Source organism: Arvicola amphibius, chromosome 5 (assembly GCF_903992535.2).
Source record: "Arvicola amphibius chromosome 5, mArvAmp1.2, whole genome shotgun sequence".
Taxonomy (NCBI): domain Eukaryota; kingdom Metazoa; phylum Chordata; class Mammalia; order Rodentia; family Cricetidae; genus Arvicola; species Arvicola amphibius.
In genome coordinates this window covers 12,922,269-12,948,850 of record NC_052051.1, presented here as the reverse complement: position 1 = coordinate 12,948,850, position 26,582 = coordinate 12,922,269, and the positions used below count along the sequence as shown (strand labels likewise).

General features: G+C 49.2%; 1 protein-coding gene across 2 annotated transcripts in view; it reads left to right on the top strand.

The window, feature by feature from the left end:
* Eya2 (EYA transcriptional coactivator and phosphatase 2) overlaps positions 1-26,582 on the top strand; it is a 91,111-nt gene that overhangs the window by 24,847 nt on the left and 39,682 nt on the right. For both annotated transcript variants that reach the window (XM_038330703.1, XM_038330702.1), the window contains exons 5-8: positions 9,575-9,642; positions 12,200-12,377; positions 21,043-21,185; positions 26,454-26,537. In XM_038330703.1, the coding sequence (XP_038186631.1) occupies positions 9,575-9,642; positions 12,200-12,377; positions 21,043-21,185; positions 26,454-26,537 (473 nt within the window). The remainder of the gene's footprint in view (positions 1-9,574; positions 9,643-12,199; positions 12,378-21,042; positions 21,186-26,453; positions 26,538-26,582) is intronic.

The window sequence follows — 26,582 nt, the reverse complement described above, 5'->3', positions numbered from 1 at the left end:
ATGGAAGGCAAAGGTGACAACTGGACATCACTAGTTCCCAAGGTGAGGAAGCCAGGCCCTGTCTAGTCTCTCCTGATCCTTTCTGACTCAGTTAGAAAGTGAGGTTGGAAATCCCTGATGGGAGCTAGTATGTCTTCAACATCTGCTAAATTCCAGCAAGTATTTGTCTTTAACAAAACAGAGACAAACCCAGGTATGGGGACTTCAGCAGGCAACAGATTTAGCTAGGACTGAAAACATTTGTTTTGTTTGTATTTCTCCTTTTTCTGTGTTTATTACTGAGGACAAATGGTCCTGATGCTGCAGTGTCAAGGTTGAGTTTTCTCCTTCGTATGTGCATAAACACCATGATGATGTTATAGCTTTATAATAAGATTTACGGAAGCGTGAGTCCCTTTGAAACTGACAGGAAGAAATGTGAAGTAAGATGAAATGGTATAGATTTGAGAATATGATGACATTATGAGGGTCCCAGAGACATACAAAGTTGTGTCTTCCCTTCACAGACCTGAAGGTAGGGGCTGGGGAGAGAGCCATCCTCAACAGGACGTGACTCAGTTCTCCAGGGACCAGGTTTTGCCATTCAGAGCCTAGGTCATCCCTGGCCCCATGTTCCGACGGGAACTGGAAGAACAGTGTCCATCCATTGGCCACTGTATGTACCATAGGGAAGGCGTGCAGTGTGACTGAAACAGTGTGAGTTTACACCTCTGTTCTCCACCAGCCAGGCGTCTATGGTGGAGGTGTCTCCGTTTGTCCCTGTCTGGCCCTGGTCTCTGGTAGCTCCCAGTGCCTTTGACCCTGCAGACATTTCATGCCAGCTCATCTCTGTTACCCCAAGCACCCTTCCTGGGGGTCAGCACCCAAGTTTTCCTATTCTTACAGCACACGCTAGTCTCCATGGCCTCCTTTAACTTCATAGCATCTATGAAGGCCACTTCCAAATGAGATCACGTTCATGGGTACCAGGGTTAGGACGTGAATCTGTCTTCTCGGGGGACACAAGCCAACCCCCAACATCCTCCTCCGGTGTTCTCTTGCTGAGCAGCGACAGGCAAAGAGTCCTGGACTGTGCCCCTGAGACGCCCAGACTTCGCAGAAATTGAAACCACCCAGGCGAGGGGGGCTTCAGAGGCTGCCCAGGCCAGCAGCAGCTGGCTGTCATTTGTCTCGGTCTCAGGCAGCAGTAGCCCTGCTGTCCCGACCTGGCAAGTTCAGGCCTAGAGGCCGCAGTAGCCAGCGAAGGTCAGGGCGCCCTCCCTACAGGATAAGTAGAGTGGGTCCCAGCCAACCCCTCCGGAGGCCACACAGTATCTCTTTCAAAGATCTCAAAACATCCAAGCAGACCATAGCAAATTGACTTTATTGTTTTAAAACCAGCCCCTTCTAGCCTCCACCACTCCTCCCCTAGGGGAAAATTCATAATAAACGTCCCTGCAGTGCGCACCTCCGTCCTCCTCTCTAATGTCAGCCCCGAGGCCACCGTAATTCACGGTATGCCCTGATACCAGGCATTTATTTAACATTTCTCTGTCACCACTTTGATCAGGCCACCACCCATCAGTGGCCAGTTTAGTTCAAATGAACACAGCCAACCCTGACTAGAGACACACAGGCACATTGGTCAGAGGACAACCTCATCCCAAGAAATGCTGTGTAGCTCCTTAGAGACAGGGATTCTAACGGGTCTGAAATCACAGATTAGTCTAAATTGGCTGTTCAGTGAGCCACAGGGATCCATCCGGCTTACAATCCCTCACTAAGTGTTGAAATCCATACCTGGCTGGCTTTCTTTCTTTCTTTCTTTCTTCCTTCCTTCCTTCCTTCCTTCTTTCCCTCCCTCCCTTTGTTTCTTTCCTTTCTTCCTTTTTTCTTTCTTCCTTTCTTTCTTTATTTGCTCCTTTCTTTCTTCTCCTTCCTTCCTTCCTTTCTTTTCTTTCTCTTAATGTAGGTCTGGGGAATTGAACTCAGGTCCTATTTACACAGCTTGTACTTATTAACTGAGCCATCTCCTCAGGCCAACAGGTGCTTTTTGTTTGTTTCTGTTTTTTGTTTTTGGAGACAGGGTTTCTCAGTGTAGCCTTGGCTGCCTTTGAACTCTGTAGACCAGGCTGGCCTTGAACTCAGAGAGATCCCCCTGCCTCTTCTTCCACCTCCCAGTGCTGGGATTAAAGGTGTGCACCACCACCACCCGGCCCAAGGGATGCTTGTTGACAGAAGAGTCTAGAATAACCTTTTCCGGTAGGATCACACTGTAGGAAGGTGTTTCGGTCAACACAGAGCGTTGTGTGGTTTCACCTGTGACACCCCTCTGTAGCACCCGGCTCAAACCGGAATCAATAGTTCTATAGTGATTCCCTTCTAGAGGGTTCTATAGATTTGCATCCAGGATCTCATGATACCCAGGTAAGCAAGTTTGGGAGTTCAATATAGAGCCTCTGAGCCAACCCAACTTCTCTCTGGCTCTGTTCTTGGTAAGCCCCATGAGCAGCAGCCCCCATTCCCAGGGCCTCAGTTTCCACACTGTGTGATGCAGGTGACAGACTGTCTCCCTCATCACTGAGGACCCAGAGAGACAGGGATCAAACACAGGCCAGGGCTCAGCTTGAAGTAATAGCGTTTCCCTGGGTGCTTCGCCTCAGATGATTGCTGGCTGTGGGCTACGGGACTCCAACCCTAGTCTTGGGTCCTCTCTCTGCATAACACGTCAGCAGGGCAAGTCTGGCTTGCTTCAACTTACTGTGTTCCCTTATTGGCTATGTCTCTAGCTCTTCTGCCTTCTTCTGCCACTTTAAAGATCCTTGTGGCCCCATGAAACCCACCCAGATAATCTAGAACTGCCTCAATGAAGGTCAGCTGACAACAACTTCCATGCCATCTTTAACCTTAGTTCCCATTGCTAAGTAACCCATGCAGTCACAGGCTTCAGCAACAAGGACTGGTGGTGTAGGATGGGGTTGGGTAGGGTGGAGGTTCTCTCTGATGACCACAGTTGTCACCCATCAAGGACTGAACCATAGCAGCCGCTGCAGCTGTGATCAAACAGATCTGCCTGCCTCTGCCTCCCGAGTACTGAGATTAAAGGAGTGCACTGCCACCACCTGGCCTGCAGTCTACTTTTTAAAATATATTTATTTAATAAAAGTAGTGTTTCAGAGGCCAGAAGAGTCACAGAAAAACAGAGATGGGGGAGGGCTGAGAGGCTAGTGGGGTCAGAGGCAGCCTGGTTGGGAAGGGATTTGAGCAAAAGGCAAAGGGCACCAGGTGAGTCTTATGGGGAGGTTCAGGGAAGGGCATTCCAGAGAAGGAACAGCCCCTGGAAAGGTGGTGTGCACTTGAGTGCTGAGGAATGGCAGAGCCAGCATGGCCAGGACTAAGGAGGTGAGAGGACAGGAGATGCAGTGGGGCTGGAGCCTGGATCAGGAGGGCCATATCTGTGCCTCTGAGGAATCAGGCAGGGCTGGAGGATCTAAAGACAGGGTCTCCGATACTTTCCCAGGTCATTGAAGCAAGTGTTGTCATCTAAGAGGCTTGAGCTGACCCCAAATCATTTCTGTGTGGTTCTGGAGGCCGGAAGCATGTAGCAAGTTATAAGAGGGTCCCACCTGGATTCGGAGTAAACTAGCAAACATAGTAGAGATGGGCCTTACAACGGCCTTCTTTATAACACGTTCATACACTGCTGATCTGGGACTCTTGCGTATATCTGTGATCTTATATAAATCTCTTAGTTGAAAAGGTGTCTCCAGTAGAGAGCTGAGGTGTGCTCTAGGGGACTTTCAACTAAAGCTCAAATACCCAGGTCCTGTCCCAGGGACCAGGGACAGCCTTGCCGTTGAACCAGGCAGTTTAAAATGTGTCTGGATCAGCACACTGCAAAAGGCTGTTCTCTAGCCCTTAATTTAGGATACTGGGTACTTACATTTGGAATACACTGGCTATGGAGAACAAAATTTCAGGCTCAGAAAAGACACGATAGAGGCCATTATGATATGGGAGAATCAGCGTCTTAAATACTGTAGATGTAAACAAACCCTCCTATTTGCTGTTTGTAAAAGCTCTCTGTCGAGATCTTTTACAAAGACCTACTTTAAAAAAAAAATGTAATGTCATTTAGCTGCCTGGTAGAAGTATCCTGAGACATATGTGTGAACCTCCCAAAGTTGTCTGAGTATTTGGAAAACACACAAGCGTCTTTAGCAAGCCAAAAATATAAACTTGCGTGCACCCATATGAAAGCAGAAAATGGCATAAGAAAGTCTATGGCTTTCTGGGCTGTAGTCGGTATCTAGAACCCGGGATAGGTGAGGTTTCTGGGGCTCCTCCTAACAACCTGATGTCCTTTCAATCAGCCCGACATTCCCTTCCACCCAATTCTGTCCCTAGTGCCCCTAGATACATTCCAGATACCTGTCACTCACGCTAGAAGGATTTCGATCTTTGCGTTTTTTAAATTTATTCTTACATTTATTTGTGTGCCTGTGGAGGTCAGAGGACAATTCTTAGGAGTCAGTTTTCTTTTTCCACCATATGGGTCTGGGGATCAAACTCAGGCTCTCGGACTTGGCAGCAATCACCCTTCCAATCTACGCCATCTTGCTGGCCATCTGCCTTTATGTTTTAATTCCCCCTCATGCAGACCGTGGCTCCTGAATATGGAGGACGCTGGTGTGGACCTGGCCAGCAGACCCCTCTGCTTTAGGAAAAGGGATTGGGCAGCACTGGTGAGGGGTTCTGCCCAGAGTTAGCCGACAAGACTGTCTTCACAAAGCCCGGCACAGGTGTCCCATTGGTAGGTGACAGCTAGATCACTTTAAATTGGCCCCAAACAACTACAGCAAGAAGTGACCAGTGCTGAGCGGCTCAGCAGCTGGCTCAGACTGATGTGGGGTAAGCCCTGCCTAGCCACTTCCCAGCCTGCCATGCAGAACTGTGGCAGGGCCACCCAGGTCCCCTGTGTGTGACAGCCAGCCCAGAGGGGACATGTGCAGCCCTCCGTGGTGGCCCCCAGTGTTGCTCCAGTCTGATTTATCCTACATTGTTAATGTCAGGCATTAAAGGGCCCTGAAGGGCTGGGGTTAAGGGGAAGCTGGGTTCAGCCCTGAAAAGAGAGGCATTTCCATAGCAACTGTCACCATCTCGTTAAAAAGAAGAAAGCCAGAGGGCAACGGCCGGAGAAGGGACACTCAGAGTCACCCGCAGCCAGAGAAGCATGAATCATGACACTCTTATCAGAGCAGCAAAAATTGGCCAGAGTTCCATACTGAATGCTGGGGGCAAGGCAAGGGAGCAGGTGTGGAGTATAAGGCAAGAACCCTTATACCAGGCGGTCCTCCCTGGTCTCCTCCAAAGCATTCAGGGCCCATGGGGGATGAGTGTGAAGATATGCACACAGCAGTCTTGACAAGGGCTTCACACCCATGTTTTCCTGGGCAGTTAGTCAATGTGAGGAGGGCACACAACAGCCTTGTTAGTGGCTTCACACCCATCTCCTCCTGGGCAGTTAGGACCCATGTGAGGACACACACAGCAGAGGTCCAGGCTACTGCCAGGGCATAGATGATGCTGTTAGCAGTGAAGAGGTCAGAACCATTTGATGGCATGTGAAACCTGGGAAATGAATGACACACACCAGATCTCACAGACCTGACACCTATTACCCGAGTACCTGTGTGTGCCCTGTTCTAACAGGAATGTGTGCCCCTGTGGCCTGGATGTAGTTTGTTCCCAAAGGATTCCCATGTTCTCCTCATGGTGCTGATGCTGGGAGGTTGTTAGGTCATGGGAACTCAGATGGTGGTTCTTATGGGATCCCCAGATTAACTAGCTACAAGAGAGTCAGAAGAGCAAGCATGGGTCCACAGTTCTCTGCCCAGTGATGTAACCTTTCATTTACACACACACACACACACACACACACATTCAGCCATGATAGCAGCTGTCAAAAGGACCTTCTTCATCATCTGGTGTCCTGATCTTGCACTCTGGCCTCAGATTTTACTCAAACCTCTCTTCTATACAGAGTTAACCTACCTCCAGCATTTCCTTATAGTAATAGAAAAACAGAAGTGAAAAACACAGCATAAAACAGTTTCATACACCCCACAGTTATTGCCTAGGAGGGGTAGGAATTGAGAGGAAATAAATGAGAAGAGGGGGAAAATAAGAAAAAAGGACCACAGAATGAATTGCCTTATTAGCATCTTAGTGCAAGGTGACAAAGAGGCACAGGCCATGCAAGCGAGAGGACCTGAGTCAAGATCCCTGGCACCTCTGTAAGAAATCATGCCTGGTACCACATGCCTGTGACCCCAGCCCTGGGGAGGCTGCAATAGCACAGTCCCGGGACTTGGTGGCTGGTCAGTTCAGAGCCCCAGGCTCAATGAAAAACCCTGCCTCTAAGACTAAGGTGGAGAATGACTGAAGAAAACACTTGATGACAACCTCAGGCTCCATGCTCATGAACACACACACACACACACAGTGCGAAGTGTGGCAAATTCCTCTCTCCAGTGTGAGGCCTCAACTCCCTCTGCCTGTTGGTTCAGCCCAGTGATCCAAGATGACCTTGAGTAGAATGGGCTAGCCTAGACTTTCCACCCAGGCCTTCTTCTTATTGGAGTATGCAGGCCAGCCTTGAGGACAGGCGGATCACAGTAGATCCTAGTGGACCTAGTAGATCCTACTGGGATGGACAAGGTCTGTGCCCTTCAAGATTAAGAACCCTCTGTGTAATGGAAGTCAGGAGGGAGACCCAGTGGGGTCATGTCCCTGCCTCTGGTTCTCTTTGTCCAGCTACTTCCTCCTCCTCCTCTGGGCCTCAGTTCAGATGAAGCCTTCCCCAACCCCACCCTTTCCCCAGTCGCCAGTCTGGATTTCTCTGAGTCCGCAAGGTCCTGGGGAGGCAGCTGATGGAAGAATTAGAGATGAGGGACACTTCCTCCTGCCTCCCTTGGATCAGAGTTCACGCCTGCAGAGTGGGTAGAGGGCAGGTAGGCTCAGTTATTCCAACAGGTGAGAAACCAGAATCAGAAAGCTAGCTCACCCTCCAGGAGGGCGGGCTGAACCTGTGGCAGAGGCCAGGGGTTGCCTCCAGTGTCTGGCCTTGGGTTTACCACCATGCCCCTCCCCACCCCTGGGTTGCTCTTAGGTAGTCTCTTTTCTGGAACAGGGCTGAAGCTTTCTTAGAAATGTGCTTACCCACAATTCAGTCTGTTACCATGTTGTATTAGATGCAATGCCACATAAAGTTTAGTATGGGGAAAAGGCAACGATGCCTTGTGTGTGGCTCTTCAGAGGCTGTGTTCCAAGAGGCCTCCATGGGAGCCAGGCAGACTTGAGGGTACGGGCATGGTTATCCTTCCCAGAGCCTAGCTCTCATTTACCTCTTCAGTGTTCCTCCCTTCAAGTTTTTGGGGGTTGTTTTTTGGTTTTGAGACAGGGTTTCATTGTGTTGTGTAGCCCTGAGTATCCTGGAAGTCAGTTTGTAGACCAGGCTGGCCTTGAACTCACAGAGATCCACCTGCTGCTCACTTCAAGTTTAAACTCCTTTGTTAACTATACTAGAAACTAGTGTTGATCCGAGATGTGCTGAGGGTCTACTTGACAGACTTGACTTGGGCGGTGCACATTTTACACAGTTAGGAAACCCATTTGGAAAGCAGTTGCTAATAGCAGGTAACAGATTGGCAAAGGACCTACTGTGTGCTAACAGCAGGTAACAGATTGACAAAGGACCCACTGTGTGCTAACAGCAGGTAACAGATTGACAAAGGACCCACTGTGTGCTAACAGCAGGTAACAGATTGACAAAGGACCCACTGTGTGCTAACAGCAGGTAACAGATTGACAAATGACCCACTGTGTGCTAACAGCAGGTAACAGATTGACAAAGGACCCACTGTGTGCTAACAGCAGGTAACAGATTGACAAATGACCCACTGTGTGCTAACAGCAGGTAACAGATTGACAAAGGACCCACTGTGTGCTAACAGCAGGTAACAGATTGACAAAGGACCCACTGTGTGCTAACAGCAGATAACAGATTGACAAAGGACCCACTGTGTGCTAACAGCAGGTAACAGATTGACAAAGGACCCACTGTGTGCTAACAGCAGGTAACAGATTGACAAAGGACCCACTGTGTGCTAACAGCAGGTAACAGATTGACAAAGGACCCACTGTGTGCTAACAGCAGGTAACAGATTGACAAAGGACCCACTGTGTGCTAACAGCAGGTAACAGATTGACAAAGGACCCACTGTGTGCTAACAGCAGGTAACAGATTGACAAAGGACCCACTGTGTGCTCGTGGCTATCAGAACCTAGGAGGGGCCATTGGAAGTCACCTCATCCAGCCAAGTTTTGAATCCCTTCCTTCCTTTTGTCACTAATCGTCCCCTTCCTTTCAACCATCCACCCCCCCATTCTGGCTCTTGGGGTAGAACTTCTAGAACAAAAATCTGGGGTTCTCCACAGCTTGTGGATGCCTGTTTCCCCTGCATGCCTGAAGGACAGGGTCTCTGGATGTAGATATCCTGGCTAGCAGCTTCTTGGTGAAAGAGTTTGGAGCATGTGGTGCCGCTCTGGCCTCTGTGGCCCCCGTGAGACATGTGTTAAATTGCAGGTCATTGTCCCCTACGCAGCAGGATCCGTTCGCTTGAACTTGTGAATGAATAAAGATTCTCCCAGGAGCACAGCCTGTCAGCCCTGTGACCCTGCACAAGTCAGAGTCCTGTCTGTCCTTCTCCACAGAGAAGATGAGGACAGTGATTGTCCCATCTCAGGACTGACCCGAGGAGGAAGTAAGAGGCCACCAAAGAAAGACAAATTCCAGCTGATTCTTATATGAGGTTCCTGAACTAACTGAATCCCTGTAGGCAAACAGAACGGCAGTTACCAGGAACTGTGGGATGATGGGTTTCTCTAACAGCTACAGCGTTCCAACTTTACAAGATTTTGGAGATTTTCTAGAATGTTCTAGAAGAGTCTTGGTGATGGATGTTATGATGGTGATACACAAATGTATTTAATGCCTCCTGCTGTGCACTTTAAACTGGATAAAGTGGTATTATGTTCCATCATTTTTACCACAGTTTAGAAAAAAAATATTTTGGAGCTGAGTGTAATCCCAGCACTGGGGATGCAGAGGCAGGTGGATCTCTGTGAGTTCAAGGCCAGCTAGATCTACAAATTGAGTTTCAGGACAGCTAGGATTACACACAGAGAACCTGTCTCAAAAACAAAACAAACAAACAGTTACCAGGGTCGGCAAGATGGCTCAGCAGGTAAAAGCACTTACCACCAAGCCTGACACTATGCCCTAGAATAAAACAGCACTTTAGCAACCGCAGCAGGCAGGGCTGACACGGCTGTGTGCAGGGTCACCTTTCCTGTTCTCCTTAACCCCTCAGAATGCATTCTTTTTCTTGTTTACTAAAGAAACCGAGGCCAGGGAGACTTGGCTCCAGTTCCCAGGTCCTGCCCCCCACCCCAAGTCTGAGAAGCACATCTTTTCCTACTCCTCCCCCAAGCCCTCCCTGACGGGGTCCTAACCTGTCCTGTCCTCCTGCAGGCACCACAGGGCTCTACCAAGGCACCAACGGATTGACCAACACGACCGGATTTGGGAGCATGCACCAGGTAGACATGGCGCTGCCAGTTCTCTTCTCGGTTCTTTCTCTTAATGGTCCCCTTAGCTCAAGGTGCACCACAGAGCCACCTCACATACACAGGCCCCACCAGAAATGTGGCCTCTCAGCCCTGCCTGAGTTTGGGGGGCAAGACTGTGCAAAAGACCACCAGAAATAAAATGGCAAGATCCCCAAGATGTCAGGTCTGCTCTTAACCTGAGCCCAAAGCATCTAGGAGCTCTTGACTGTGGGCTGTAAGTGTGGTGTGTGCTTTCTCTGGACCATGAGCCTCTCAAGGGGACAGCACATCCTGCTCTCCCCGCATCCAGTGGGAACGAGGGGCTTCAGCATTGCTTCGTGGGATGTTGGGATGGTTTCCCTAGAGCCAGCTAAGAATCAGTCTAGAAAAGAGCTGGATGTGTGGGGCGCGCGCCTGTAATTCAGCAATCAGGAGGGTGAGGCGTGAGGACCAGGAATTCAAAGTCATCCTCAGCCAACCTGAGCTACGTGAGACCTTGTCTCAGACAGTCAAAGAAAAAGTTATATGGGGCCTGGAGAGATGGCAGAAGACGGGAGTCTGGTTCTCAGGACCCACCTCAGGTGGCTCACCGCTGCCTTTAACTACAGCTCGAGGGGACCTGGCACCTTCTTCTGGTCTCCATGGGCTCCAGCATGTATGTAGCATATACCCATATACATTTTCCTTAAAGAATTAGCCTACAGGGGCTGGAGAGATTGCTCAGTGGTTAAGAGCACTGGCTACTCTTTCAGAGGATGTTGGTTTGGTTCCCAGCACCCACATGGCAGCTTACAATGATCTGTAGTAACTCTAGTTCCAGAGGATCCAAAGCCCTCACACAGACACACAGACATGAATGTAGGCAAAACATCAATACACACAAAATAAGAATAAATGAATCATTTCAAAAAGAAAGGGAGTCTAGAGAGTTGGCTCAGAGGTTAAGAGCACTGACTGCTCTTCCATAGGTCCTGAGTTCAATTCCCAGCAACCACATGGTGGCTCACAACCATCTATAATGAGATCTGGTGTCCCCCTGCCTTTTGGCTATATATATAATTTATTATATAATATATATATAATAAATCTAGGAAAGGAAAGGAAAGAAAGAAAGAAAGAAAGAAAGAAAGAAAGAAAGAAAGAAAGAAAGAAAGAAAGAAAGAAAGAAAGAATATTAGCCTACTGGGAGGAGAGTATGTAGCTCTGCCAGCATGCTTGAGGCCCTGGATCTGATCTCCAGGACTTTGGGGGATGACTTGCTAAAGGACCCTCTTATATAAACTTCCTGTAAATCTGAAATTCTTTCAAAACCGAAGGCCCATGTGTTTCTAACACACGAAAGTGCAAAGAGTGATTCTTAAGTCTAGGTATCTGTCTGTTTCACTCTAAGACCCTGTCACAAGTTAAGACCCCAGAAATTCTGAGATAGTGGATACGAACTGGAGTCTATGGCATAGAACTTCCTATGAGTGCCTTGTGGATAAATCACTGGCTGTTGGTGATCACTATATTGGTGATGGGGATGGCGGGGACCATGGTGGCAGTGGTAATTACGATGATGGGGATGGGGATATTGGCGGTGGTTATGAGTGATGGGATGACGGTGCTGATGGTGATCATGGTAACGGTGATAATTACGGTGATGGTGATGGAGATGGTGGTGGTGGTAGTGATGGTGATCATGGTAGTGGCAGTAGTTACACTAGGGTGATGGTGGCGGTAGGGGAGATGGTAGTGATGGGGATGGGGATGATGGTGATAATGATAATGATGGTAGAGCTGGTAAGGACCATGAGCTGGGTGTTTGACACCGTGATGGCTGCTGCTGGGACTGGAGGGAAACACCCTGTTGAACTTGATGTAGGCTGACTGGCATTTCCTAGTGAGGACTGCTCTGGACCCTCGATATTGTAGGGGCTGCTGCATTTGTAACTTTTTCCCCGAGGTCTGTGCTCTCTTCCTTGTTCACACAGCGTCTTCGACGTTACTGTGAATGCTAGGCCCAGTTCTCATGCTGGACGCACAGCATTGGCCAAGAGACTGTCGAGGCCACACTCCTGTCCTTCAGGTCACCCCCATCTTCACACACTCAAATCCTTGAACTTGGGATTTCCTGTGTGTAGGGCAGCCAGGAAGTATCAGGGAGCTTCGCTCTCCATCCCCCAGCCCCACCTCCAGCCCCAGGAGCTGCTCAAGAGATGGCTAGACTCAGTGTATTCATATCACCGCTCTTACCCCTTGGGAGAAGCAAGCGTGAGTGGGGACTCCCACCACCTCCGCCTTCCCAATCAGGTCATTCTGCCCACTCCTGTGACAGCTAACACAGGGCCACCTGTTTCCACTCTGGCCTCGTCTCTCCTCCCCTTGAGTCTGAGTCTCCTCTCCTTTCAGCCTGCACTACTTGCCCCTGGCTCTTGGGTCAGATTCCATTCATGGGGAAACCCAAATGGCAATGGTCTGGATAGTCGGTGTTTACTCTGAAGAGAAAGCCTGGCCTGCCAAGCCCGGCATCTCCTCACCCAACCCCTGTCTGTTTTTCTCTTGCCAGGATTACCCCTCCTACCCTGGCTTCCCGCAGAATCAGTACCCCCAGTATTTCAGCCCATCCTACAACCCTCCCTACGTCCCCGCCAGCAGCCTCTGTGCCTCTCCCCTCTCCACGTCCACCTACGTCCTCCAGGAGGCTCCTCACAGTGTCCCCAACCAGACTTCTGAGTCATTGGCCGGTAAGTCCACTTACCTTTGCTCTCATCTGTGCCCATGGTCTGAGCTCCCGTGTGAAGGAGATTTGTGAGCTGTGGTCCAAAAGAAACACACGCTTGGATAGTTTTCTGTCATCGCCGCCCTTGGTAACGTGCATTTATTAAGCACCTGCTGGTTTCCAGACACTCTTTAGTTTGAACAACTATAAATAACGGGCTCCGAAGATGTTTTTTTTAAAGACTGATTTATTTTTATTTTTTACAAGGATGTGTGTCTTGCCGGCATGAAACTGGAGCTACAGCTGGTTGTGATTCCATGTGTGTGCTGGGAACTGACCCCAGCATCTCTGTAAGAACAGCAAGTGCGTTTAGCCCCTGAGCCATCTCAGTGGGACACTGTCCATTTGCTCTTTATAGACCAGAATCAAACAGTCACACGGATACATTTCCAAATCGGAGTAGATTGCCACGATCCTCACAAGGAAGGAGCTTCTCAGCCCCATCTGCTTCCACACAGAGCTGTTCAGATCTGAGTAACAAGTCACTGACTAGTAACCCTGGTGCTGGGACTCGAACCCAGGCCCACAGAGCTTCATCTTCTGTGCCAAGCTAGGTACTCGCTAGCCATGTACAACTGAGATGTTTTCTGGAGCACACAGCGGGCAGGACTGATGGGGCTAGGGGAGCTAAACCACTGTCTCAGCACCCACCCGGAGTGGCTCACGACCGCCTGTGATCCCAGCCCCAGGAAGTCTAACATCATCTTCTGGGCTCTGCGGGCACTGCACACACACACATATGAAATAAGATAAATCTGCCTGGGACTTAGCCCGGGGTCCTCTGGTGTCTGTTCTCTCAGAGGAGGTTTGGCTGCCGTGACTCTCAGTCCTCAGCTTTCCAGAACTTTTAAACAGCGCTGAGGTACATTCATCTCTGAGACACCAAGACGCCACAGTTTTAGGGAACCGCTGATTGCGCAGCACGTAGGCTCCAGAAGATAAGAAAAAAAAGAAAAAAAAACTTGTTAGGCAGGTGTAACTACAGGGTCAGGGGTCAGCATAACTTCAGGGATTCTGACAAATTGTTGAGTCTTGGCCTCCCATCTCAGGACTTCATCCTGCTGGCTGCACCACCACAAAGAAAAGCCTCTTCCTTCTAGACACTTCTGCTAGAACCCTAGAGTGCTCTCATTGGCCAGCTGAGTCCCATGTCAATCCGGCAGCCAGTCTCTGTGGCTTAGGTACAATGCCAGAAGAGAAGATACGGGTCTGGGTCTTAGCCCATAGCTGAATCTAGATAGAATTTGGTCAGCCCTACCAGAACCAACAGAGCAAGAGAAAGAGGGGTGGGCAAGGAAACCCAGAACCCCAGAGCCAGAAGGCAGAGGAGACACCCTTACCCCTGACCTGGGTCCCACCTCAGCTGTGAGCTACACAGCCCAGGCTGGTCAAACTTGCTATCCTCCTGCAGCGGCTTCCCAACTGTTCCCAGAGGTTGCTATCTGGACCAGGTGTCTCCAGATTCTTGTGTCTTCTTCATAGAATTCATGAAGTGCATGCAAATAGCAAGCCATGGGGGTTTTATTCAGGGACAAAGCAAAAGCCCAGAGTGGAAGTAGCAGGGGATTGGTGGGCCCCAGCAAGGTTGCTCAAGAGCCCTGGTTACCTCTGCGGTTTCCTTTTGCGGGCCCGGGAGGAGGAGGAGATGGTTGCCAGGGGCAGAATATGGGTGATTTTTCTGTTTTGACTGACAGGCCTGCATTACATAAACGTTGGTTTGCTGCAGATATCCTTTCCCATGATGCATCTGGCCTAATCATATGCGTGCCCAGTCATGCATAGGCATAAGATGGCAACACCAAAAAGGTCACTCAGAGGACAGTTTGCCTCATTGTGTGTCTATCTAAAGCCAGTCCAGATTGGAGCAGCCCGCTGTCCCCAGTTCCAGGATGTGTAGAGCCACAAAAGAGAGGCACTGAGGGGTTGCTAGGGAGTTACTAGGGGCTTTGAGGTGGAGTGACAGGTTGCTTTGTGTGTAGCTCAAGGCAGGAGAAAGTCCCCAGTTGCTAAACTATTCTGCAAACCAGGTGTCTCACAGGTGCTCGGGTCACAGGTGCACCCAGCATAGAGTCTTGTTCTTTTGTTGTTTTGTTTTATTTAAGATAGGGTCTCATGTAGACCAGTACATCAGTAGATAGCCAGTGGTGAGCTTGAGTTCCCCATGCTCCTGCCTCCCCATTCAGCCTTATTTTGCCTCTTTTCTGAGCCTCCTGGTGATCTCGGCGTTGGTGGAAGCTTGGTAGCCCAATGTCACGTGGACATTCATTTCTAGCTGTTCCTTGCTAGTTAAGGGGTGGGAAAGAAGCAACGGGGAAAGCTCTCTTCCTGGGCTCCTGGTGTGCCTGTGGGTATAGATCTGCATTCCTTCCCCTCCCCGAGGAGCTCTTCATCCCTGTTCCAAAGACAAATGGAGACACCTGGTGAAGCATTCCAAAGTCAGCTTTGGCAGAAGTGTGGGGCTTGACTCACTTTAATCTTCGTAGTCTCACCCCAGAATATTCACTGAACACACACAGTCCCTTCTCATTTAGAAACTTCAAAATTATTTTCTTTGGAGAAAGAACATGGAGCCAGTAAGCTGCCCTCCCTGATCTCGGACTGTCTTTGGCATCCTGCTTCTCTGAATGTAGCCTCTGTGCACTGGTTTCAACAAAGGAGAGAAGCAAAGGGGCTGATGGGAAATCGAGATGGAGAGGAGCTACCAGCAGGAAGATGGGCCAGTGAATCCAGAACTCAAGGGTGAACCTAACTCATTGGGTGGTGCCCTTCCTGAGGATCTGAACCCTATCAGGAGCAAACACGGGACTCGTGTCTCTGAAGTGTCCCTTCATAGGGCCCATTCCTCACTTATCCCTTGACCTCAGCAATAATAAATAAATGGCCTCAGATATAAATAATAAGTAATAGGTGCTTGGGATGGCTTTTACTGTGTCTCACGGGCTCATATAAAATTTAATGGCATCACAGGGCTGGAGTGGTTAAGAGCACTGGCTGCCCTTCCAGAGGACCTAGGTTCAGTTCCCACTACCCAAACTGTGGGTCACAGTTGTTAGTAACTCTAGTCCCAGGGAATCTGATGCCCTCTTCTGACCTCTGAGGGCACCAGGCACACACGTGATGCACAGATACACAAACCGCCAAACACGCATGCTCAAAGAATAAATAAATCTTAAAGTGTTTAGTCTGATGTCACCAATGACTGTCACCTCCAACTGAGGTCCCTAGCCTCTTTCTCCCCAGTGTCTGTTGCACAGGAAGAGCGTTTAGCCTGTGTGCACACATACGTGTACACATATGTGCACATATACACGAACTTGCACATACACACACATACTCATGCACATACATATATGCACACAGAGATATTTAGTGTGTTCCACAAAACTCCACCTTTATAACTGTCTAGGCTGCCTGGTGTTTCCCAGATATGCCAGTGGTCTGAGTGACAGATTCTACTGGCTTTCAGCCTTGCCAGGAAGGCCTCTGACACCTCCCTCCCCACCCAGCCACATTGAAAGACACACTGACAGGCATGAACATCTGTGCAGAGGACACTGGGCAGCCTGCTGAGCAGGGCATCATCTGAACACCTGTCCAGACCCAAGAGAGCAGGCACCAACCATCAGTCATTGCTCAAGAACTCCTTTCCGTTGCTTAATGTGCTACAAATGACCCGGAAGAAGTTGGAAGGTTGTTTTTTCACTCCCTAAACTACCTCCCTTAGCCAGTGAGAGAAGGTTAAACTCTCAAGAGAGAGTTAAAGTTTTTCTGTGCGATCAGATGACACCTCACAAACTTAGAAATACACGCACCCTTTAGCCCAACTGTTTTACAACTAGAATTTATCCTAAAAACAACTCTCACATACATATAAACACTTAAGAAAAAGAATCCTTATTGCAATTAATATCAGAGCAAAAGACTAGAAGCCATGTGGACCCACGTTAGGACCCAAGTTAGTTCCCGCCAGAGGGAAACAGTCCAGACAGGAATATTGAAGAAAGCCCTTTTAAACCCGTGATAAAGATGCTGACATTGATGGCCTCTGGCCGGAGGGATGGAGGAGGGGAAGAACTCAGTTCTCTTTAAGCAGCTGGCCACTGAGAGTTTGACCACTCTTCAGTGAGCATATGAGCAACACAAATTGGACTGGGTGTTTGTGTGGCCTTTTGTGGGGGTGGTGGCACAAGGGTGGGAGGGTGGAATGGGAAGCAAGTGTGATCAGGGTGTAGTGTATGAAATTCCCAAATAATTAATAAAAAATACTATGTTGAGGAAAAAAATTAAAGAAGAAAGGGGATTACAAAAAGAACATCTCTTTTTTTAATAATTTAATATATTTTTATTTTGTGTATACAAGTGTTTGTCTGCCTTTAGATGTATGTATGCTATATATGTGCAGTGCCCATGGAGGCCAGAAGAGGGCATGAGATCCCCTGTAACTGGAATTACAGATGACTGTGAGCACCATTTGGTGCTGGGAATTGAACCCAGGACCTCTGGAAGAGCAGCCAGTGCTCTTAACCACCAAGCCATCCCTCCAGCCCCAAGAGTTCTTCTATCTTAAGAAAGTCACAAAAGAGACAAATTAACCCCAAATAAGCAGAGGTACAGAAATAAGAGACCAGAGGGGATATCAATGGAAGTTGAAAACAGAATTGGTGGGGGCGGGTAAATGACCACAAAGTAGGGAGGTGACCTCACTGTGATTGTACCTGAGTTGACAACTTGGATCAAATGTGGATTCCATGAGAGGCGGAAACTCCCCAACTAACACAAAAAGAAAGCAGTTCCCTACACAGGCGTGTACCCAGTGAACAAACAAGTATTTTTCCTATTGTTGTTTTGAGGACCAAATGCAGAGCTGGGGTGTGACTCTGTGAAGTATTTGACTGGACTGTGTGAAGCTCCGGGTTCCATCCACATAAAGCCAGGCACAGTGGTGCACACCTGTAATCTCAGTGCTGGGCAGCAGGAGGCTGGAAGGTCAAGGAGTTCAGAATCATCCTTGGCTACATAGTGAAGTAGCTCCAGCTTGGCGTACGCGAGACCCTGTCTCAAAGAAAAACAGGAACCACAAAGAAAACACCAGTGCCGGATGGCTTTGTTGGCCAGTTCTACTGAAAGTTTCAGTAAGAACTACTGATTCTACACAAATTTCTAAGAAAATTCAAGCCGCACTTCCTGAGGGCCTCCACAGCTGCATATTGAAACTGGACAAGGACATAAGAACAAAAAACAAACACAAACAAACAAACAAAAAACCCCAGGCCACACACTTCATAAACAGAGATACTTCTAAAGAAAACCATAGTAGACCAAACCTAAACTTTTATGGATTGGGGTTTTATCCGAAGGATGCATGTTGGGAGCAGTGAGACCCCAGATCCTGAATTTCTTGTAATCCCCTGAGCTGAGTGCCTACAGCTGCTCTGAGCACGAGACCTTCAGGAGTTCCTGATGGCAGAGTGGTTTCTGGTGGATTTGGCTGGGGCATGGCTAATAATAAAATCTGCCCCTGAACACAATAAAGGGGGCATTCTTGGGGAATTCAAGGATGACCCGTGTCGCTGTCTCTCTGTCTGTGCATGTCTGTGTATTTTAACCTCCAGCCCCTTGCCCGAAGCTCGGTAACTAGGTGCTAGCACACTGAACGCAGACACGGGGGTGTGGTGCGCGGCAGATGCAGATTAGCTCACATTCTGAATTCAATTGATATCGTTTACAATGCTTGCAAGTTGAAGGTGCAGGAGTGCTTAACCCTTCCAAACCTGCAAACCGGGCAAGTGAGAGAATGCTTCACCTCAGCTCCAGCTGGCGCCTGAATATCCCAATCATCCCCAGACAGAAGTCAGCTGTCAACTCCCTCATCTTCAGTGGGGCGGTGCTTAGAGGTGGAGCTTTAGGAGGTGATCGAGCCATGAGGATGGAGCCCTTAGGAATGGCTTAATGTCTGTAAGAACAGGAAAGAGAGCAGATCTCTCTACCCATTGACAAGCCCAGAGACTTCATCAGGAGCTGGACCAGCTGATGCTTTAACCTTGAACTCCCCAGCCTCTGGAACACTGTGGACCTGGAGTCAAGAGGGCGGGCACACTGTTCTTGCAGAGGAACCGAGTTCAGTTCCCAGCACCCATTTTGGGTGATTCACAACTACCTCAAATTCAAGCTCCATGGATCTGACGCCCCCTTCTGGTCTTCAAGGGAACCTGCACTCATGTGCATATCCATAACCTGTGCAGGCACACATACAAATTTTTAATTTTTCTAAGAATACGCTTGTATTATTCAAATCAGCCCATCAGTGCTAGTTTTGCTTTAACAGATCAAACCAAAACTGCATGGCTTCAAAAGATCTGCTGACACCCACAAGACAATATTACAACAAAGATGTCTACTGATGTTCAGTAGTGGGGAGCAAAGCTTGGGCCTTGGGCGTGCTAAGCAAGTGTTCTACCACTGAGCTACAGCCCCAGCCTTTTCACTTTTTTATTTTGAGACCAAGTCTCACTACGTTGCTAACCTTGAACTCACGCTGTAGCTCAGGGCAGTCTTGAACTTTTGATCCTCCTGCCTCAGCTTCCCAAGTAGCTGAAATTACACCTGTACCCTGAGGACCAGCTCAAATGTCCACTCTTACTACTTCAATCAAGCATCTGAGCTGAGAAGAAATTATTCCTTCTGAAAAAAGTTGTTTCTGACTCCGTGCCAGGAGTATCCAGGGCTCTGCCCCAAAAATGCTGGCTGGTGGGGAAATGCCTGACACCCTGACATCTCACGTCATGGCTTCTTTTCCGGTTGTGTCCCTTAATCTGCAAACGAGCTCAAGAAACATAAAATAAAGTCCCCTGAGTGGTTTTAGCTTTTTTGTTTTGGGGGAAGTTGGGGGGCAGTTTGTTTGTTTGGTTTGGTTTTGCAAGACAGGGTTTCTCTGTATATCAGTTCTGGCTGTCCTGGAACTTGCTTAGTAGACCAGGCTGGCCTCGAATTCACTGAAATCTGCCTGCCTCTGCCTTCCAAGTGCTGGGGTTAAAAGCATGCACCACCATCACCTGGTGTCCCCTGGGTTTTGCAGGAAAATAGTCCTTCCAGGATAGGAGAAAGAACTCAGCCCATTCCTAAAGACTTTTAGAAAAGGCCGAGCCTCCCTCCTACAGTGGCAGGAGAGCTGGCAGAGAGCTAGTGTCTGCAGGACACTGCTAGAAGCTAAAACCAGCAGCCGAGGAGTGAGGAAATGGGATGGGGTGTTCTCTGAGGGCTCAAGGGGGTTTGCAGTTCTGATGCTATACTCACAAGAACAGGCACAAGTCTTGCCTTTAATTTGTAGAGACTCCAGGCAGGTTCAGCTCCCTCATGAAACCAATTGTGTCTCTGGGGCCTCTATTGAAACCAGATCTATGAGGCCATGTTTTTACATTGCCATGAAGCAATCCCAGAGTCTGGCTAACTTTATAAAGGAGAGAAGTTCATCTAGCCCACAGTTCTGGGGGAGACCCAGGACCTTTCGGAGTCTGTCCCCAGTTAATCTGAGGACCTCCCCAAAGTTCCACCTCTGAAAAGTCCCATCATCACCACTCTGGGGCCCAAGCCCCCAAAGCAAAGTGCTGAGAGTTTATCTCCCTGTGGGCAAGCATTTTCACCCTTCTGTCTGCCTAGGAGTCTTTAGGCCATCAGCATGGGCTATCGCTGTAGTCGGAGCTGCCCTCCTTGGCTTCTCCCAGACCTTTGAGCAGATACTCCCTCACTCAGGAAGCCTCCCCTAGAGACTCCTGATGTGACACCCCTTCCACCACCCAACACCCTACATACATCTGTATGTAGAAACCAGATGACAATCTCAGGTGTCACCCTCCACCTTCCTTGAGACAAAGTCTATCATTGGCCTGGAGCTCACTAATTAAGCCAGAGTAGCTGGCCAGCCAGCTCTGAGAATCTACCAATCTCTGTCTCCCCGGCACTGGCATCACCCTCTGGAATCAAACTTGGGTCCTTGTGCCTACACGCCAGATGCTTTACCAGTTGAATTGTGCGTCCCCTCCCCCAGCCTTTGCTGGAGATTTTGAGTGTTTGAGGCTCTAGACAGGGCCCAGAACCTGAAACAGAGCCTGCCTCACATATATCTATTGACTGGGAGAAGGTCATGAATGGTACAGGTAGCTGTAGTTGGAATTTTCTGTCCTGCCAGCCAGCTCCCAAAATCCACATGGAGACTTCATATTAATTATAAAAGGTCAGCCTTTCAATTTAAATTAGCCCATTTCTATTAATCTATGTATGGCCACATGGCCTGTGACTTTACCTGTCCTCTAGTATGTCTTGCTCCCTCTGTCTCCTGGTGACCCCACCTTCCTTCTTCCCCATGCTCTCTTGTCCACAAGTCCTCCCTGACCTCTACCTGCCCAGCTATTGACCATTCAGTCCTTTATTAGACCAATGAGAGCAAGTGTACAAAGGCTGTTCTATAGCAGATGGCAGTACCCAGCAGTTTAATCTTGTGATCTTGACTTCTGGTGCTTTCTTCATGGCATCCTAGCTGGGGGTAGCTTGGTGATGGGGCTGGTGTGATATTTCCCAGGAAGAGACACCCAGCCAGGTTTCTGACCTGTGTATCTTCCCCTGTCGTTCCCCAGGTGACTACAACACACACAACGGGCCCTCCACTCCAGCCAAAGAGGGCGACACAGATAGGCCCCATCGGGCCTCAGATGGGAAGCTACGTGGCCGATCAAAGAGGAGTAGTGACCCTTCCCCAGCAGGGGACAATGAGATCGAGGTAACCAGGGGGTGTTTAATGGAGTAGAAGTCACTGCTGAGGGCTGGGGCTCTCCAAGTCTTCGGTCCATTGTAGTTTGTAAGCACAACCCAGAGACAGCGGCACTACCCCGCAGAATTCCGTTGACTGTATCTAATCCTGCTGGGGCACTGATCTGGAGGCGGACAGACTGAGAGTCAGCATGGCCCATGCTTCTCACACCTCAGTACCATCCAAGTTCCCTGGGGGACTGTGGGGCCCCCTCAGAGGCTCCAATTTCATAGGTCCTGAGCAAGACAGAGAGGTGGCATGTGTAACAAGACCCTTAGCCTGCTGGACCCTAGAGGGGGCTCACCCTGAGAGCCCCTGGTAAGGAAGATGACGGACAGGGTCTTCGACTGGAGTACAGTGATGGGGACACTTTGGAAAGACAGGTGCCAGGTCCCATCCCAGACCAAGTGACTACAGGTGTGGGCAGTTTAGCCTGGCTTGTCCCAACCTGGGGCAGGCCTAAGGTCTACATCCCCAGTGTGGCCCTAGCAGCTCAGGCAGGGAGGTCGCCATGCTGGGCACAGAAGCACCTGCAGAGCTGGGAGGGACCTTTGCCATCATGCTGCACACTGGTCGTAGCCCACACTGCCTGATGTGGGGGCTCTGGGTCCCGGTGGTTCCAGTGTGCAGCCAGAGATGAAGAGGCTGATCTGAAGACCATGCTGACATTTGGCAGATGTGGAAATCTTCCTAGAACCAGCCTGCATGGGGGACAGCAACCTCATAAATGCCTTTGAGACAGACCCAAGGGACCACTGTGTGCTCGGGGAAGAAAGCAAGCAAGTGCAAGGGTCTACGCTGCTCTATTTGTTAGATGTCTTATGCTTTAGGACTCAAGCAGCATTAACAAAGATGGGGTCTGTGCCCGGCATGACAAATATATCACAGTCCCACTGTCTACCTGCCTGGGCACCTCACAGGACAGCCACACACTCAGATCCCGAGAGCCATTGTCTCTCCTTGAAATCAATGTGACTTGACTGGGCATGGTGGCACGTGCCTTTAATCCCAGCACTCCCAGAGGCAGAGGCAAGTGGATCTCTGTGAGTTCGAGGCCAGCCTGGTCTACAGAGTGAGTTCCAGGACAGCTAGTGCTGTTACATAGAGAAACCCTGCCTCGAAAAACCCAAAACAAAACAACAACTTAAAAATCCTTGTGGCTGACCCTGCTTACCCTCCCATCAGGCTGGTAGAAATCACATTTCATTACTGAGTCCTGCTCCAGCTCCCAGAAACATATGAGAGTCTTAGGGTTTGCGTGGTCTTGGGACACAGAAGCACAGGCACTGCCCCCTCAGCTTAGATGCTGCTGCCGTTCTCAGTGTGGAAGCCCATGAGCCCAGTGAGAGGACAGCTGCTCGCTTGTTGCCATACTGTGCCCCAGCCATGGAAATCGCTGTTGGTCTTAAGGACACCAGGCACCAGCCGCCAGTGTTTAGTGGCAAAAACAAAAACCACAGAACCTACAGGGAAGGAAGGAAAGGGAGAGGAGGCTGCAACAACCAAGTGGAGCCTGGAGGGATGGTTCAGCCAATAAAAAGCTTGTCACTCAAGGACTTGAGTTTGAACCCTCCATATAAGAAGCCAGGCTGGAGGCGGATAAGCTCTGGTTGTGGGGGGGGAAACAGAAACAGGTGGATCCCTGGAGTTTGGTGGCCAGATATTCTAGCCAGTAATCTCCAGATACAGATTCACTTTATCTTTCTCACTCAAAAGATAAAGTGGAGAAACAATCAAAGAAGACGTTGGACTTTGATTACCAGCCGCCACATGCGTGAACACACATCTGCATGCACAAGCACACACACACACACACACACACACACACGAAGAACCAAGGATTAAAGAAATGCAAACCAGGGTCTAGGGATGTGGCTCAGTAGTTAGGAGCTCTGGCTGCTCTTCCAAAGGACCTAGGTTTAATTCCCAGCACCCACATGGCAGCTCACAACTGTCTGTAACTCCAGTTCCAGGGGAATCTAACACTTTCATATAGGCATATATGCAAGCAAAACTAGCAATACACATGAAATAAAGATAAATTTTAAAAAAGAAAGGAAGGAAGAAGGGAGGGATGGAGAGAGGGAGAGAGGTGGGGGATGGGAAACCCAGGGAACTACCAGAGGACCTTCAGTTGCTGTCCTACCAAAGAGCAAAGTGTCTGAGAACACAGCACCACTTGACCCAAGGTCAGACTCAAGGCCCAGTTTAAGTATGTCCCTTGATTGACACCCTATGGGGTGGGGGTGAGGATGCCCTTATCAGAAGACCTGGGGGGACCCAGGCCAGGAGCGCCCCCTACTGAAGCACCTGGTACCACCTGTCCCGCTGGTGCAGTTTAATGGTGGCGTATGGCTTTGCTGTTCCGTCGTGGGAAGCATTGTCCTTGTGGACTTTACTCCTATCCTTCCTGTTAGCCTTCTTCAAACTTTATGCCCTCTAGAACTCTGCCAGGGAGAGTTTCCGCTGAAGAAAGGACTGCCCTCAGTCTGGGGCATTCTGTCTTCCCCTGTCTCAGTCCCCACCCCCTTTACTTTGAGATGGGCTCTCACTGTGTTCTCCTGAACTCATGGTATCCTCCTCTGTCAGCCTCCCAAATAGCTTGGGTCTAAAGGAATGCCTGTGTAGCCCAAGCTGGCCAGTGATCCTCCTGCCTCAGCTTCCAAGTGTGTGTACAATACTCTGCTTCTATTCGTTTTTGAATGGGATGGGGCTTGAGACAGGGCCTTGCTACTTAACCCAGGCTGACCTCAAGCTCCAACTCCTCCCACCTGCCTCAGCCTCCCTGGTGCTGCGATTACAGGCAAGTACCACTGTAACCAGCTTCCCCTCCATCTTAAATCTGCCCCTTCTCACTGAACTGACATCCTTACACTTCCTTCAGTGGGGTTTGGGTCTTTTCAGAAAGGCTTCTGCTGCTGTCTGTGGCCTGCCTCCCTCCTGCATGTCCCCACCAGCTTGGAAGTGCATAGAATAACACAGGCATTAGTATTCCTTCTGGAGAGCTCTGCGGTCACCCGCTGTGGCTGCTGCTCTTGATGGGAGCATTGGGAGTGGAGAGACATTCTTCCATGGCACTGAAGGGGGTGGGAGGGTCGAGGCATGGAAGTGGTGGCTCACAAGGCAATATTATTCTGGAAACACCTGGCTTTCCATCCTGAAGTACCAGCGTGTGAGACTAGGCACCAAGGTGTGAGCAGTGCTTTGCTTCTGAGTTTAATGTCAGCAGGCTCGCTCGCACCTCCTAAGTCTTTGGCAGTTTCATACATGGCCGGAGGGAAACCTCTGTTGAAGTGGCAGTTCTGAGATGTGGTAGCTGGAGCCCCTGAGCTGCAGGTGCCAGGAACCAGCTTGAGCCGGCTGACATGTAAAAGGAGAAATTTTTTTTGAAGAATGTAGAGCCCTCTTAGGACTCAAGGACAGTAGACAGCGGGACAGTGGAGCATCAGAGAGGCAATAGGAGATGGGACAGGGAAACCGGGTTGGGCCTCCCTCCTCATGTGCAAAGGAGCTAAAAGCTCCATGTTATGCTTTTTAAATGACCCTACCCCATACATTGTTTTCCAAGGAGAATTCTGTACCCAGAGAAAATATAAGTAATAGGTTTACTAGAATTTGGGAAAGTTACTCTTCACACATCCCTTCAAAGACGTGACTTAAGGACGCACAGAGAATCGAGAAACATACAGACTTAGAGTTCAGGAACAGTGGGTCCAACTCACGAATGCATAGGATGGAATTCTGAGGATGCTGCTCTCAGGGATCCCGGGGGTGATCCAGTCCACACTGCCCCATCCCATCCCTGAAGACGCTATGGACAAGGGCTGTGACTAAATTCGACATTAAAGTGAAGGCACACTACAACAGAAAGAGAAAATCAAAGCAACGAGGAAACTCCAGCAACAGCCGCAAGTTCTGCGGCAGGTGTGACTCAACCGGGAACACACCGAGATGATGTGAATCCGGGTGATGCAGGGGAACGAGTGTGCTCTGAACATGGATCGGGAGCTATGAGGTTGGATAGATATGTTCCTTGTCTCAACGGTGAACGATAATCAAGAACTGTAAATAGCTCCTAGTTATCCACATTTAAAATCAACTAGTGAAGGCCCAGAGGATAGCACAGCCAGAAAAGGCGCTGGCCAGGACTGAGGCCATGAGTCGGATCCCTGGAACCGTATAAAGATAGGAGGGAACTGACTCCATAAAGTTGTCCTCTGACCTACACACACACATGCGCGCGCACACACACACACACATACACACATGCACACACACGCACGTACATACACAGCGACACACACACACCTACACACATATCATTCATATACAATGATAGTCTTTCTCAAAAAATCCACTTGTAGAAGATGCTTATAGTTATGAAACTAAACAAGCAGACTGGTTTGTTCATACTAACAATGGAAAAGTAAAGTCAATGAAGATTGAGAACAGAGACAGAGACAAGGTGGGGACACCAGCATCCTCCTCTTGCCTGCTTGGTCCTCTGTCCAGAGAAGAAACGCAGTGGTTCCATTTGTAAAAATGGAAGATTCCAATGGCGTCAAGAGAGATTGTCCAATTGTTGGCAAATCCATGAGGAAAGTACCCCTGTGTTGTTTAGAATTGCAGAGTCAAATCTGCTGCAAACAGAAATAGCTAGAAGTAACCAGGCTTACATGAACATGGTCGAGCCAGTCCTAAGGTTTCCTCGAGTGTTAGTTTGGCCCAAGTGTCTCCCTTTTTGAGTTTTAATGTTAAGACCTCCAGGTTCCAGCATGGGTGGGGCTGGTAGGAGTCCAGAAATTGGCCATGAGAAGACACTCGACAGGGCTGGAGAGATGGATCAGTGGTTAAGAGCATTGCCTGTTCTTCCAAAGGTCCTGAGTTCAATTCCCAGCAACCACATGGTGGCTCACAACCATCTGTAATGAGGTCTGGTGCCCTCTTCTGGCCTACAGACATACACACAGAATATTGTATACATAATAAATAAATATTTTTTAAAAAGCTGCAGGGAAACCCTGTCTCGAAAAAAACCAAAAAAAAAAAAAAGAAGAAGAAGAAAAAAAGAGAGAGAATACACTCGACATAGACAGGGCTCGGTGGTGGCTCAGGGCACAGCGTGGGTCATCTGGTTTATGACTTAATGGTCTCAAGACTTCTCCAAGAAGGTTGGGATCTGCAGACAGCAAGCCAGGCGTAGGCGACTCCATCTTCCCTTCTTCTTTCCCATCACAGCGGGTGTTCGTCTGGGACCTGGACGAGACGATCATCATTTTCCACTCCCTGCTCACGGGGACTTTTGCATCCAGATATGGGAAGGTAAGGATCCATTTTGTCTTTCTCTTTGTTTCTTAAAAAAAAAAA